Source organism: Ursus maritimus, unplaced genomic scaffold (genome assembly GCF_017311325.1).
Source record: "Ursus maritimus isolate PB19 unplaced genomic scaffold, ASM1731132v1 scaffold_16, whole genome shotgun sequence".
NCBI lineage: Eukaryota > Metazoa > Chordata > Mammalia > Carnivora > Ursidae > Ursus > Ursus maritimus.
In genome coordinates this window covers 10,683,426-10,696,756 of record NW_024424008.1, presented here as the reverse complement: position 1 = coordinate 10,696,756, position 13,331 = coordinate 10,683,426, and the positions used below count along the sequence as shown (strand labels likewise).

At 47.6% G+C, this 13,331-nt stretch overlaps 1 protein-coding gene across 2 annotated transcripts in view; it reads right to left on the bottom strand.

Annotated features, from left to right (window-relative positions):
* Window positions 1–3,154: 3,154 nt before the first annotated feature.
* UVRAG (UV radiation resistance associated) overlaps window positions 3,155–13,331 on the bottom strand; it is a 294,465-nt gene continuing 284,288 nt past the window's right edge. Inside the window, exon 15 of one of the 2 annotated variants that reach the window (XM_040630862.1) lies at window positions 3,155–5,060. In XM_040630862.1, coding sequence (XP_040486796.1) covers window positions 4,358–5,060 — 703 coding nt within the window. In that variant the 3' untranslated portion in view covers window positions 3,155–4,357. Of the gene's footprint in view, window positions 5,061–9,206; window positions 9,709–13,331 lie in introns of those variants that run through there. The other variant, XM_040630863.1, reaches the window with a different exon arrangement.

Genomic DNA, 13,331 nt, shown 5'->3' with positions numbered 1-13,331 from the left:
CAAAATGAAGCGCTCTGCGCACCAATTCAGCGCGTGGCGAGGCAGCCAGGAGCCGTGAAGAGTGCTCAGGGGCGGGCGGGGGCCCGGACAAGCCCAGCGGCCAGGTGCTAGAAAACAGGCAAATGAAGCCCATTAGGCTTCTAGACCGCGTCTCAACCCTGTGTCCCTACCACCCACTAAAACACCTCGGAACACCTGACATTTGTTTCCAGCTTAGTTTTCCCAAAGACCCGTTTGGGCCCGACATTCTCAGTGTGTACAGATCAAGTATCTGCCCTTCATCCCCCCCCTCCACCGCCCCCCCCCCATACACGATGCCAGAGATCCTCGCTGAACCGCTAACGCCTCCCAGCGTGCATGGTGCTTTGCAATGACCACGAAGGGCTCTCAGAAAGACCTCTTCTAACACTATGTCCAACCCTGTGGGGGGTGCGGGGGTACCACCTTTACTCCACGGAGCAGGCGCTGGGGCGGCTGCGCCCAAGTGTTAGAACGGGAAACGGTGATAACACGTGTGGGGCATCCTCTGTCACTAGGCGGTGGCCGCCTGTTGGACCAAAGGGACCACCGTTGATGGCACAGGCCCCATACAAACATCAGGGCAAGGATAGAGTTCACTCCAATGTTTTAGATTAAGAATTGGGGGGGGTCCTTAAAAGTTCAATGGCTTGAGGAGGGGCACAGGTTCCAAGCGGCTGAGTCGGGGCCTTGGGAGTCGAGCTTCTGCAGAGCGGACGCTGGCTGCACCGTACCCGTCCAGCACCTGCCCAGCCCGGTATCCGGTACTTACCCTAAAAACAGCAGAGCGCGAGGATGCGCTTCTTGTTCAGAGTCTGTCTGTTACTACTACTCGAGTCCAGCCCCGACCTGGCGGCCGGCCGCGACTCCGATCTAACCGAGTGACTCTTGGGCTTTGCAGCCTGGAAAGGGCGCCTTGCAGCTGCCTGCTAGGAGCACCTAAATCTCCTGTCTCAGCACCCAAAGGCCTTCCCCAGCCCCTGCAATCTCTCCTCACCTTTCTTCACATCCATTCAGGCCCCTCGCACGGGAAACTTGCCGTTTTGCAAACACTCGAGGCCTGGCCTTGCCTCTGGGCCTTTGCCCATGCTGTGCCCCCCACCTGCAATGTCATAGACATCTTTCATCCTATCCAGCTTTCATCCGCATGACCTCCACGAACCTTTCCCGATCCCTGAGTCAGCTAGCTTTCTCTGCATTCCACACCATGGCTACACATCTCTCCATCACAGAATTGATCACACTGAATTCGAACACATTCATACGCCCATCCCCCACCCTCCACCCCTACAGCACATGGCAGAGACCAAAGCTTGTTAATTTTTCTATTAACCTTGCTTAGCCCAGTCCCTCGCAGACAGAGAGAGAGCTGGCTCAGTACATGTGAAACGGCTGGCTGATGGTTTACGAACAAGGTTTTCGTAGTTAACTCAGCTTCAACACGAAATTCAAAACAATGAAGACGGGACTCAAACATGGCAGGGAAATAACATACACTTTTACTCTCAAAATAAATACTAATCAATTTTATTTTATAAATACAGATGCTGAGTTTTCTTCCAATTACCAACAGATCGGTTTCACATGCCATTTATTATTGGTGGTGGTTTAAAAAATTATTTAAATAACCGGTTAGGTCAGGATAAATGGGCACCATTAGAACTGCTAAAAAAATATAGCTGGATACAATCTTCCAAAACTAATATTCTGAGGAGGAAAAAAAAATCTCTGGAATTTCTACAGTGGGTAAGGGGGAGTGGAGAGAGAACACAATCAAATATTCACTTGATAACATTGGCCGGCTGTTCAAAGTGTCTCAGCTACATGACAACGGAAAGGGCTCTTAGCAGTGCCGACACGGAGAGGAGTGAATTTCATTTCAGCTTAGACCCTCAACGCAGGTTTTCCTTTTTTTTAGTGATTTACAAGACTGATTAAAAAGATGAGTAGGAGATAGTAACTCATCCCATATTTTGGCCTTGGCCACTTTAAACAGAGGCCACACGAATTCCGCAGCTTTGGAAAATGTCGAGCCCAGTGTCTCCTGGAGACACGTAACACTGTAGGGTCTGCCCAAGGCGAGGCAGAAACTGGAGGCACCGACCAAACGCAACGGAAACCTGAGACCCAAACCAGGGGAACCCAAACCCAAGTGGCGGCGTCGAGAGCATTACGTCACTGAGCACGGTGTGGGCCAGCCCATGCGTAGGTGACCGGTTCTGAGCCACCTAATGACATTCGGAGGCGGGGCTCCGTGCCGCGGGGGTGCAGAGCTGTGGGTCCCAGAATCAGGGGGTCCACAGACTGACAGAGCCCCCGAGCCCCAGGCGCTGTCTGGCTGTGTGGAACCTGAGATGAACATTGTAACTATGGGCGCTCTGCGTGTGGTCCCCCTGCTCGGGGTGCCAGGACCCAGGCTGGAGGGCACCCGGTCTTTAAGTTTGGCGTGAAGTTTGAAGTCCACTCCCATCTGTGGACCTAAGCCACATGTGATGCGGCTCCCAGCGTTCAATACCAACACAGTCCTTCCAAAACCTTTTTCTTTGGGGCGGGGGGTGGGTGTAATTTCACTGGAGGACCCCACACAGCCCCGTGTGACGGACAGCCAAGCCCACGGCTCTCTCCCCCCTCCGTGGACTCCCACAGGAGGGACAGGGCACTGCGGAGAAGCGGTGACTCGGCAGATGGCTTCTGCTGTAGGTTTGGAGGAGTTCCACGTCTTTCTGTGGAATAAGATGGATTTCTTCAGATCAAGTTAAAGCTCTTAATTGCTCGCAGGTCGGGTCTGTCTGTCAAGCGTGGATTCTGTGAGTTCTCTTTATGTGGAAAATAACAACATGAACTACTGGGCTCGACGGTGAAGCTGTCAACGAGCACCGGAGCCCACGAGCGCTTGGACAAAATATGAAAAGGATGGCGAGACCCCGGAGTTCGGCGGTTGCGCAGGACAAACGCAGCTACCGGACGGTACGTGTGTGAGGGCGTTTGTGCTGCGACGCAAACCATGTCGACTCAAGTCAACGACATTAGCGCAGACACAGCCGCCGTTTCGGGTCAGGCTCGCCCTGTCATGATGTGACTGGGAGATGTAGGTTCGAGAAGAATTTCAAAACTGGAAAAAACAAATCGGGTCAAGTGAAGCAAATTCGGTTTTTATTTTTCTATACAATACATGGATATATGCATAAATTTTCCTTAAAGAGCTTGCAACCCTGAGGCAATGTCCTTGGGTATATAAAGTAAAGAGCAATAGCAAATGAGATCTGAGCTCCAGGAATGAAATCGAACTTCAAGAACATAATTTACTCTGAATGCACCTGCACACACCCACGGTGTCTACACCTCATCTAAGCCTCTTCGTCCAACTGTCCCGACTGCCTCGCGGTCTGCACATCGGACAGCCTGACTCTCGCCAGATTTTACATCATAGCCAGCAACTTCCTTTCCAACTGAAATTTAATAAATTAGCATGGAATTTACATACGGGGATTTCTGTCTGGCAGGTGCGTTGCCAGAGAGCATGCCTGGTCTTTGACTGCAGCCTCTGCCCACAGAGAAACTCTGGCCCCCAAAGGGGACTGGATGCCATCTGACTGTTGTAACCCTGCAGGGGGGGGGGGGGTGGTCCTTGAGTGTCCCCTGGGATCTACCAGAGGTGAGGTTTGCCTCTAATCTGAGCGTTACACCAAGGTACGGCCGAGCGGAGGAGCTGCAAGGTCTTGGCGATGGCATTCAAGAACCAGTGAACCTGATGTCCTCGGTTTTCAGGGTACACAACCCATCCACTGTGAAGACGGGGCAGCAGATGGGGGGCCTGGGGGCAGGGGCAGGGAGGCCTGGGTGTAAGGAGACCATTGTGCTTCTTATTTGTCAAACTCATGGATGGTCAAAGATCTTTCGGTAAATGGTGAAAACCTTTCTTGGATTATTTGGTCTTCCCAAGCTTTATAAACTATGGCGAGGGCAAATGCTTATGAGAAACTAAAAGTGAGTTTATTACATTACTTATATATTATCATCTCCCATCTGAGGATAACACCGAAGTGTAAATTAAAAAGCAGACAAATACCTATAAGGTGACTCGAGCTAGAGAGTGACCTTTGCCTTAAAACAATCGTCAGGCCTGAAAAGCAAATCTTGCGAGCAAAATCTAACTTTGTCTGGCCCACTGATACACAATGATCCTGAGTCCCTCCTTGATTTACAGAGTCTGGTTTTCCGAGGAATATCCTCCATTAATACTCCTTTTGTGTCATAATTGTCACAGGGGTAACCAGTGCGGCTTCATCCTCCTTTCAGGCGGTGCCTCTGTCCTGGTCCTACTGGCCGGCTGCTCACTTCACTTATCAGAACTCCTGCGTGGCCGGCGGAAGCTGGACACGTTTTCATTCAGTGCATAGATCCTTCGGGAGAACTCTTCAAACTCCCCCAGAACTTGCTCGTCACACTCCACCGCCACGGCGCTGTCCACCGGGATGCAGTTGAAGGCTTCCAGCTGGTCACCTGAGGTGAAACCTGTGGCCTCCGTCCCGATGACCTCTTCCGCCTGCTCCACAGCGCAGCAGAGCTCGGGCTCCGGCACCGGGAGGAACTCGCCCGGCAGGTGGACGCCGGACGAGCTGGCCCGCTCGCTGGGCAGCAGGGTGCCATTGATGGTGGCCGCGTGCCCGGAGAGCGCTGCTTCTGGCTCTAGGCCAGTGTCCGCGCTCGTGGGACCGCCGTTTAACCTGTCTCCCAGATCAACGCCTTTCTTCTTGTTTTCTTTGGAGAAGTCCAAGGAGGTATCCAAGGAGGAGGACAGAGATGTTGTCTTCCTCTCCGATTCTCCCATGGAAGGGATGGCGGGCACGGGCTGGGCGAGCGCGGAGTTGTAACTGGGAGGAGGGGTTTTGTACTGGAGTCTCTCATTCTCTGAGCTGGCCCGTTTTCGGTGTCCTTTGTCTGGGGACGGGATCCCCCCAGAGAAGCCTACGTCGGCACCTCCAAATATGGAGCTTTGTCTCTTTGGAACAGGGATGGCACTGGAGGTGTGATGTCTGTCGCTAGAAGGCAAACAAAGACGAGAAGTCACTTTCAACTTTCGAACTCGGCCTAAGCCTTCTGGATCCAGAGACAGGAAACAACATATTTAGGTTTGAGAGAATAAAAATTGATAATAATCAACCTTAGTATTAATTGTAGTGTCTGAATGCAAGAAAAAGCATGAAGGATTCTGAATTCAAGTTTGCGAGCTTCTTTCAAGAAGGATACAAGACACACTAAAATATATCCAGAGGACAGTGCTCAGGGTGGGGTGGGGGATAGAAACCATGTTGTGTGGGGAAGAACTGAAGTAACTGGAGGGATGGGATCTGAAAGAAAAGTATCTGAGGGATATAATCAACCCCATGGGCCCGAAGTGCTATCAATATTCTTATTCTTATTTAAATAATCTACTCTTAGGGCACCTGGGTGGCTCAGTCGGTTGGGCGGCTGACTCTTGGTGTCAGCTTGGGTCATGACCTTGGGGTCCTGGGATCGAGCCCCCAGTCAGGCTCTGCACTCGGTGGGAAGTCTGCTTCAGGATTCTCTCCCTCTCCCTCTTCCTCTGCCCCTCCCCCTGCTTGTGCTCTCTCTCTCTCTGGAATAAATAAATAAATGTTAAAAAATATTCAAATCTTATTTTAGCTTCATAAAGCAGGCATGCTTAGTTGGCAGAGAAGTTAAATGACTTGTCCCTGATAACCTCAGTGAGGTGGTGGCAGGCTAACCTAAAACCCATGACTCACGACTCAATGATCAATAGCTTTTCTGACACCCAAACGCTAATCACCCTGCCTTACAGAATGGGCACAGCAGGGGCCCAGGAGATACCTATATTTGTATCTGTGTATCTACCTAATAGAGATTATTATCTGTCTGATATCTATATCCAGCTATTTTTTTTTAAATGAAACATTAACTTGGACAATGGCTTCTCCTTTATAAGGCTAGTCACACATGGTTTACAGTACTTGGTCTTCAGTGCCTTCTCCTGAACTTGACTTCCTTCTCAGGAAGATACTTTAGGGCCAGCAATAACAACCACTGTTTAGCTATACAAAACATTTTAGTTTCTAAAGTAATTTCATATATATTGTTTCACTTGGTTCTCACAAAAACCCCATCAAGAAAGCAGGGTATACACTATTACTCTTAGGTCTGAAATAATAAATAATCACGAGTTAAAGGAAATCAAGTATCCAGACCCTGGAAATGATGGTCATGTTATATGCTGTGCTAGTTACGCCACCCTGGAGTACTGGTCACAGTTCTAGATATCACACGTGGATGAAGCTAGTCAGCTCGATACACCAATATGAACAGACTGGGTCCAGAGACAGAAGGAGGTGCAAACTTAAGATCTGTTTGACTTGTATTCTTGAGATGAGGGCACATACAGAGCAGCGGCTTGCAAAACAGCAGCTGTGAGGCAGGCAAAGAGGCTAGACTTGAAACTACACCCACCCACACAACAGCTATTCCACATGTCAGGCCTTGGGAGGGGAAACAGATGCAAGACAGAGCAGGCCCTGCCTCTGAGGGGCTTCCAATCTTGCCGGAGAAAGACAGCCATGATGACTGAAATACTACATTGTCACACTGCAGTTGTGGTAAGTGCCCTGAAAAAGAAGGAAGGATCTAGGGCTCCTCCCACCTCTGTCCACAGCCACAAACCCTCGTGCCAGCTGCAGGCTCCCTCTTCTCTCCGATTTTTTCTGATGCTCGATTATGCCTGTGGTCTCAGACACCTAAGAAAGGGTTATTCTTCTTGCAAAAAGGCGACCACTAGGCTGCGAATCCATGGGCTCATCAGACCTGTTGCTTGGCTGGAAGTGTTGGTGCCAGGAGAGATTTCTTAATTAGGGGTGGTCACTGGTGCGCACATAAAACAAGGCAAGTAGACCAGCAAATTACTGTTTTTAGTTCTCAAGAGAAACAAAACAAAACAGAGAAAAATCTACTGGCCTTAATCTGGGTTTTTAGTTAATGTTGTCAAAACTCACAGTAATTGGGTAAGCCACACATTTTTGCCAACCTTGTTGTTTTTACTCTGCCACTTGCTGACAGTCTCCCTCTCTAAATGATTTTGCAGGGGGCCTAGGTAATCAAACCAAAACAGAGCATCAGCACCATCCACAGACCGTCTATTCCGGAAGACAGGCCAAGCTTTCAGTTGCCACCCCAGCCCAGGAGGGGGGGCGCACCCGTGAACCAGCCTGGAAGGCAAAGGTGCTATCGCTGGCATACAGCCAGAGGTACGGTGCTTGACCACTCATGGCCATGAAGGGTGAATGACATGATAACCCCACGGCCACTGCCACCCCCTCCATGCCACCCGGCCCCACCCTGTGAGCACCCTGTTCTGCTTCTCTGCTGGGCTGCAGAGGGGCTGATAAAAGGCAGGCATGAGGAACAGGCCTGGGCACAAGAAGCTGTGCTTATGACACAACAGGAAAGGGGGTTCTGTAGCCCTCTTAGATTCCGGAAGCTCTCCATAGCTTTGCATAACAGAGAAGTAATAACGTGTGACATCCCTCCCCTCAACTATAATGGGAAGGAAGCTATGATTCTCTTGCCCATCAATAAAGTTGAACCCTCACATCTACCTTGTGGAAAAGGAAGGCAGGTGGATGGGTTCTGTGGTTTGTTCAAGGCTGCAGAACCCACATCTGAACTCTCGTTTGGTCTGCCTCCAGAGTCCACACTGTCTGTGGAGTCCCAAGTAGGAAAATCACATTCAAATTCAACCAACATTTGCTAACTGCCAATGAAATGCCCGGCGTCAAGCTAAATGCCATTACACGGGCTTTCCCATTTAACCCACCCAGCCTGTCTCTAAGCTCCGGGGTGCTACTCCTATTTTAAGGGACGGATTCTAAGGCTTTGCAAGGTAGAGACCTTAGCATTTTCTGACATCCTGACATCAAAGTTCCTTTAGGGTTTTATGAGAACCCAGGTAATGAGAGTATCAGATACAATTTGGAAAGCCCAAGTAACAGTAAAATACTCCCCCTGAAGAATGGTAAAGAAATGAGTTATTACAGATAGCCAAGAAAGTCTCCACGTCTAGACATTTGCTCTTCAATCACCACGTGTTGTCTTCCCCCCATTTTTAGCCACATGTAACAAGACCTTTCAAAACTTTTTATTTAAGTCTTTCTTATAATCTTAAAGAGATTAAGGTGAAGAAAAGAGGATCTTCTTGATAACGTGGAGCTATCGAGATGAAAATGTATTACTGAACTGCGCCGCGGGGAAGAGATGACAGGACACTCAGTGGTGCTGAGTCTGGGTCTCAGGCTCTCTGCCGCACCCACACTTCCCCGGGCACTCCCCCACCGTCAGGCTGGCAGTGTGCCTGCACCCGTGCCCTTGTCTGCAGGCCCTTGTCTTTTGTTACTGTCCGCTTCCGACTCGCTGTGCCCACCTGCGGTGGACGGCCTGAGAACTGTGTGCAAAGTAAGAGTACACAGGCTTGAGTGAGGGGCCAGCTGTATGCATAAAGTCAGCTATGTGCTTGACTTTATGAGTTTTGTAACATTAGTTTTGGCTGCTCAGAGTTAATTTTTTTTTATTACTTCCAGGATCTTAGCAGTGGTCCAGATTTTTGAGATAGCGGAGTTCTAAACAGCTGAAGTGCTGAATGATTACATTAAAATATAAACAAACACACATGCATTTTTAATTATTATAATAATTTATACTCCCCGGAAAACTCAAAAAATATGAACTATATAAAAAATAGAAATCACTCACAAGCCCATTATCCATCAAATAACCACAATTAATTCTGAGTATTTTGTTTTTAGACTTTGATTTTACATATGTGTGTTTAATTAAAAAAGAGAAAAAAACCTAAAGTTATGTTTGTGGTATACATATACAATTCTGTATCCTGCCATTGGATTTTATTAAAACCTTTTGTAAACAATTCTAAATGGCTGCTCCACTGAATGGAATATCAATCCCTCATTTTGTATTTCTAAAATTTTACTATTGAAAAACCGCTACAAGCATCTCTATATTAAAAAAAAAACACCTAGATTTTTAATAAAATAATTTGGAGTTTAACACTTAATAGAAAGTTTCCAGAAGGAACCTTTGTTACACATTTTAGCGCAAGCTAAATTCTTACAATAAGAAAAGCGGCATTTTACTTCTACTATTGCCTAAAATACAGAAAGGGAGCAATTAAAGAGGCAAATGATAGATCACAAAGAATGCCTGGAAGGTTTCAAGATTCTTTCTGTCTGATTAGTCTGGCTTCACGATTATTTCATCTGGATGGAAGAAGAGGTCGAAATGCATAGATTTACTAATTACGTGACCGATTTTTAAAGGCTGTTGACAATTTACTTATCAAATGAAATCAGTACATTATTTCAGTTGTGATGATGAATAACTTACTGGGAATTTTTACTCTTAGAAACAACCAGAGTAAACCTGGATGCTTTGGGGAGGGGTGGATGCTGCAGGAAACATGGTAGCTTTGCTTCAGCCTCCACTCTGGCCAGGGGTCCCTAAGTGTCCTGCGGCACCAGATCAGGGGGCCCGGAGTCTGACGTTTGGTAACTGGACTGAGTCCCCTAGTTCACCGCACACATTCTCATTAGCCGTTTGCCTTGAGTGGAGGTCTTTTCCAGCTTGGCTTAGGTCCAAACTGGAAACCTGGAAACATGACATCTGGGATTTAATGCTGCAATTAAAAGGAATTTATTAAAAAACAACAACCCAAAGATATTATAATTGCCAATTTACCAGGTCACGGTTTAGGGAAACATGGGAGAGGTTGCTGAATCACTGAACCACATCAGGACTGTTAGATGATTTCATAATCAACCTTTTGCCACAAGTACAAAAAGATACCCTAGCGTCACAAACAATAGCCTGATGAGGGAGAAGCCAAGTAGTTTGGAGTTTAGAGGTCAAGAAGGGCAGTCTGGTTTAAATTTGGCTTCTTTGGATCAAGTCTTCTCTGATCTCTCTAAATTCAGGTGATTCATTTCTTTCTCATTGTGTGAGTCCTTATTCAGTGCAGTCAGTTACCTTCTGTTACGTCCTCAGCTACAGCTGGACAGAGTGGTGGTGATGACGACGGATTCTCAAAACCTCCAAGCTCCGCAGCGATGTCTGTTTGCAGTTATAACTGAAAGGTCAGACTCACCACTTGCTTGTTATGTGACTCTATGACTGCAGACAGCCCCTCATCTTCTCTGTGCTTTAGTTTTCTCCTTCATAAAACAGATCACTGGACTATCGTAAGGACTAAATAAAGTAATGTGCTTGGAACCCTTAGCAGCATGCCTGGCACATGTGCTCCTGGAAGCAGTAGCTGTTCACTGTGGCTGCCGCCATCACTAGCAGCTTCCACAGGCTGCAGATTCCAAAAGAACTGCCCTCATTTTATGGAAGGGGCAACTGAGGCTCAAAGGCATTAATGTCTGGGACCACAGAACACAGGTAACCGGAAGTAAAGACCAGAAACTAGGTCTCCTTCCTCCTGCCGTTTCCTCCCATTCAGAACGCTGTTTAGAACGGGGACGAACTCTCCCCATCTGCCCCATCTCCGCTTCTGCACAGAAGGGAGCAGCTGCAAGAAGGAGAAAAAGAACTGAGGCAAGTGTAAAAGAGTTTTGGAGGAAAAGACCTAAATCAATCAAAAGCAAAACATCACCCCAGTTGTTTTTTCTCCTTTTTTCTTGAAGACATGGGGGGGGGGGAGGCTTTGAATAAAGTAGAAATGCTCAATTGCCTCTATTTACATGATCTACCAATTGCTCAGGGACTACAAAAACTTCCCAGAATCCTTGGAGGCACATTCCAATCGTCCCCAAACCCCTGATGCATCATTTTTCTATACGAATCTAGCTTCAGGGAGAAAGACTTTTTGTAAGGGGGGCATTTCTGTTGCCCCAACCTAAATGAGGAGGACGCTGCTCAGCCTTTCATGACCATTGTATGAATACTTTGCCATGAAGCCAACCCGGGAGGCAGCAGAACCCAGTCCATCCACCATTCTTCTTCTTCTTCTTTTTTTAAGGATTTTATTTATTTAACAGAGAGAGACAGCCAGCGAGAGAGGGAACACAAGCAGGGGGAGTGGGAGAGGAGGAAGCAGGCTCCTAGCAGAGGAGCCCGATGTGGGGCTCGATCCCAGATCGCCGGGATCACGCCCTGAGCCGAAGGCAGCCGCTTAATGACTGCCCCACCCAGGCGCCCCCATCCACCATTCTTCTTGCCTTGCCACTTTCCCCTCCTCCTCTTCTTTCTGCTGGTTTTACTGCCTAAAGCAACAGCCTCCTTTAAATGGAAGGACTGGGAGAGAGAAAACAAGGTAAGAAAGCACTGGTCCAAAATGCGTTCCATTTCCGCGTCTCCCTATGTGACGTTCCAGACGTCGGCAGGGAGCGCCGCCAGCGTGGAGCCCGGGACAGGCTGAAGCGCTGACTGCTCGGAACCAATGTCTCCTCTCCCGCGAAACATGACGAGCCACCTGACAGTGGTCACGGGAGCAGGAAAATTCTTAGTACAAGGAGCAGGTACTCCACGGATTGCGATGACTGATTAACATTAACGAAGTGTGATGAAGGAAGTAGGCTGGTGATAGCTTTATACGTGGTCTCGCTTCATCCTCACATCTCTGTGAAGTATGACGAACACCGTCCTCCTTTTACAGATGAAGAAACTGAGGCACAGACGTTAGGTCACTTGCCCGAGGTCCAAAGCAACTCCCTGAGACTGAACCGACGCAATCGGACTAAATAAATGTTAAGTTTCGTTCTCTCTCCCAGTCCCCAGGGCTTGCCACCAAAACACCGACACCGATCATCGTTCTATTTGAGGGAGGAGTGAGACACAGAGGAATAATTTTTAGGCTAAGGGGTTTGGTGTCTTTTCTTTCTTTTCTCTTCTTGCCTCTGTTATTAAGTTTGGGTGGCTTTTTTGGCCCACTGGGAACTGCTATTCTGTTATAAGAATGCTGATGGATTCCAAGCATCAATTACGAAAACGGGACTACATCTTGCCACAAAATGATACAAACGTGGAGACTTAGGGGAAAGGGAAATAAAGGAAAAATGTAAAGATTTCCCACATCGAGAGAGTTCTCGAAGGCAGGGTGAATTTTTAGCCATTTGGAACGATTTTGTTCCCTATTGTCTTTCAGATTCACTTGCGCTGGTCTTCTCTGTCTATGACCAGGTCTCACTCTGCGAGTGAGGTACTGGGAAAGAGCACAATTCAGAGTCTCAAATATGTGTCTTTCCCTCCTGCAAAATGTCTCCTCTGAGGAACATTACTAGATCACAGCTGGTCGAAATGCTAAATCTTGATTGTCTGGATCCTGGCCAAAGTCTACGGCTACAACTCGGTGGAATAAGAATACTTAAAAAGAAAAAACCCCCACTTTTAAACAACATTCGATCTTCTTTCTCTCCCTGCAGCAAGCTATGACCTCACGGCAGCGAGGCCTCTCCATGGAGGTGTTTAAGTTGGTTTACGGCCATTAGAAATGTTTGAAGCTCTAGGTACTACTCTGCGCCAACAGCATGTCAACTGTGCTAAAAAGCAATAACAGTTTCTCACCTTCTTAAAGATTACTGCTTAAATAATGCAGAGCAACGACAGGGCTGCACAGATGCCAAGAGCAGGTTGCCAAGGCGAAGCTGAGGTAGAATTACGTCTTTTGGCAGCTACGAAATTATGACATAAAGTTAGTTTTTTCAAAAAAACAACCTCCATAAATTAGACTACTATCCTTTTTCAGGATCCAGCAAAAGCTGCGATTTATCTTTCTCCTTGCTCTCCCTCAGACCAGGCAGAAGCACAGAGACTCCTTTTGGGAAAGCCAAATTTAACAGCTAGATCTTATCTCTCAAGAGGTGGCTGGGGGTTAGCAGTTTCAAGCGTGCAGTCTCCTGACCACAGGCAAGCCATCTAAAGGCCTCTCGCCATTACCAGATAAGCGAAAGTGCTTAATCTGTGCCCTGGATGTTAACAAAAACAAGAAACAAAATAAAAATAGAAACAATCTTGGGCCAAAAGCATAGGCTGAAACCTGTGCCAATGGTCACCTTTCCCCTGGGCTCAGCTTGGAAGGGTTCCTGCCAAAGTCTGACTAAATAAAAACAGAAAGTTTAAAAAGCTATAACTGAACAAGGGAGCCTTTAAATTTTATTTAAACTAAGGACTGATGGAAAGACGAATTTATGAAAGAGAAAGTTCCACAGGCAAAGGGTAAAACAAGCAAGCCGAAGAAATCCATTTCCCCAGGCTACGTGATCCGACCTACG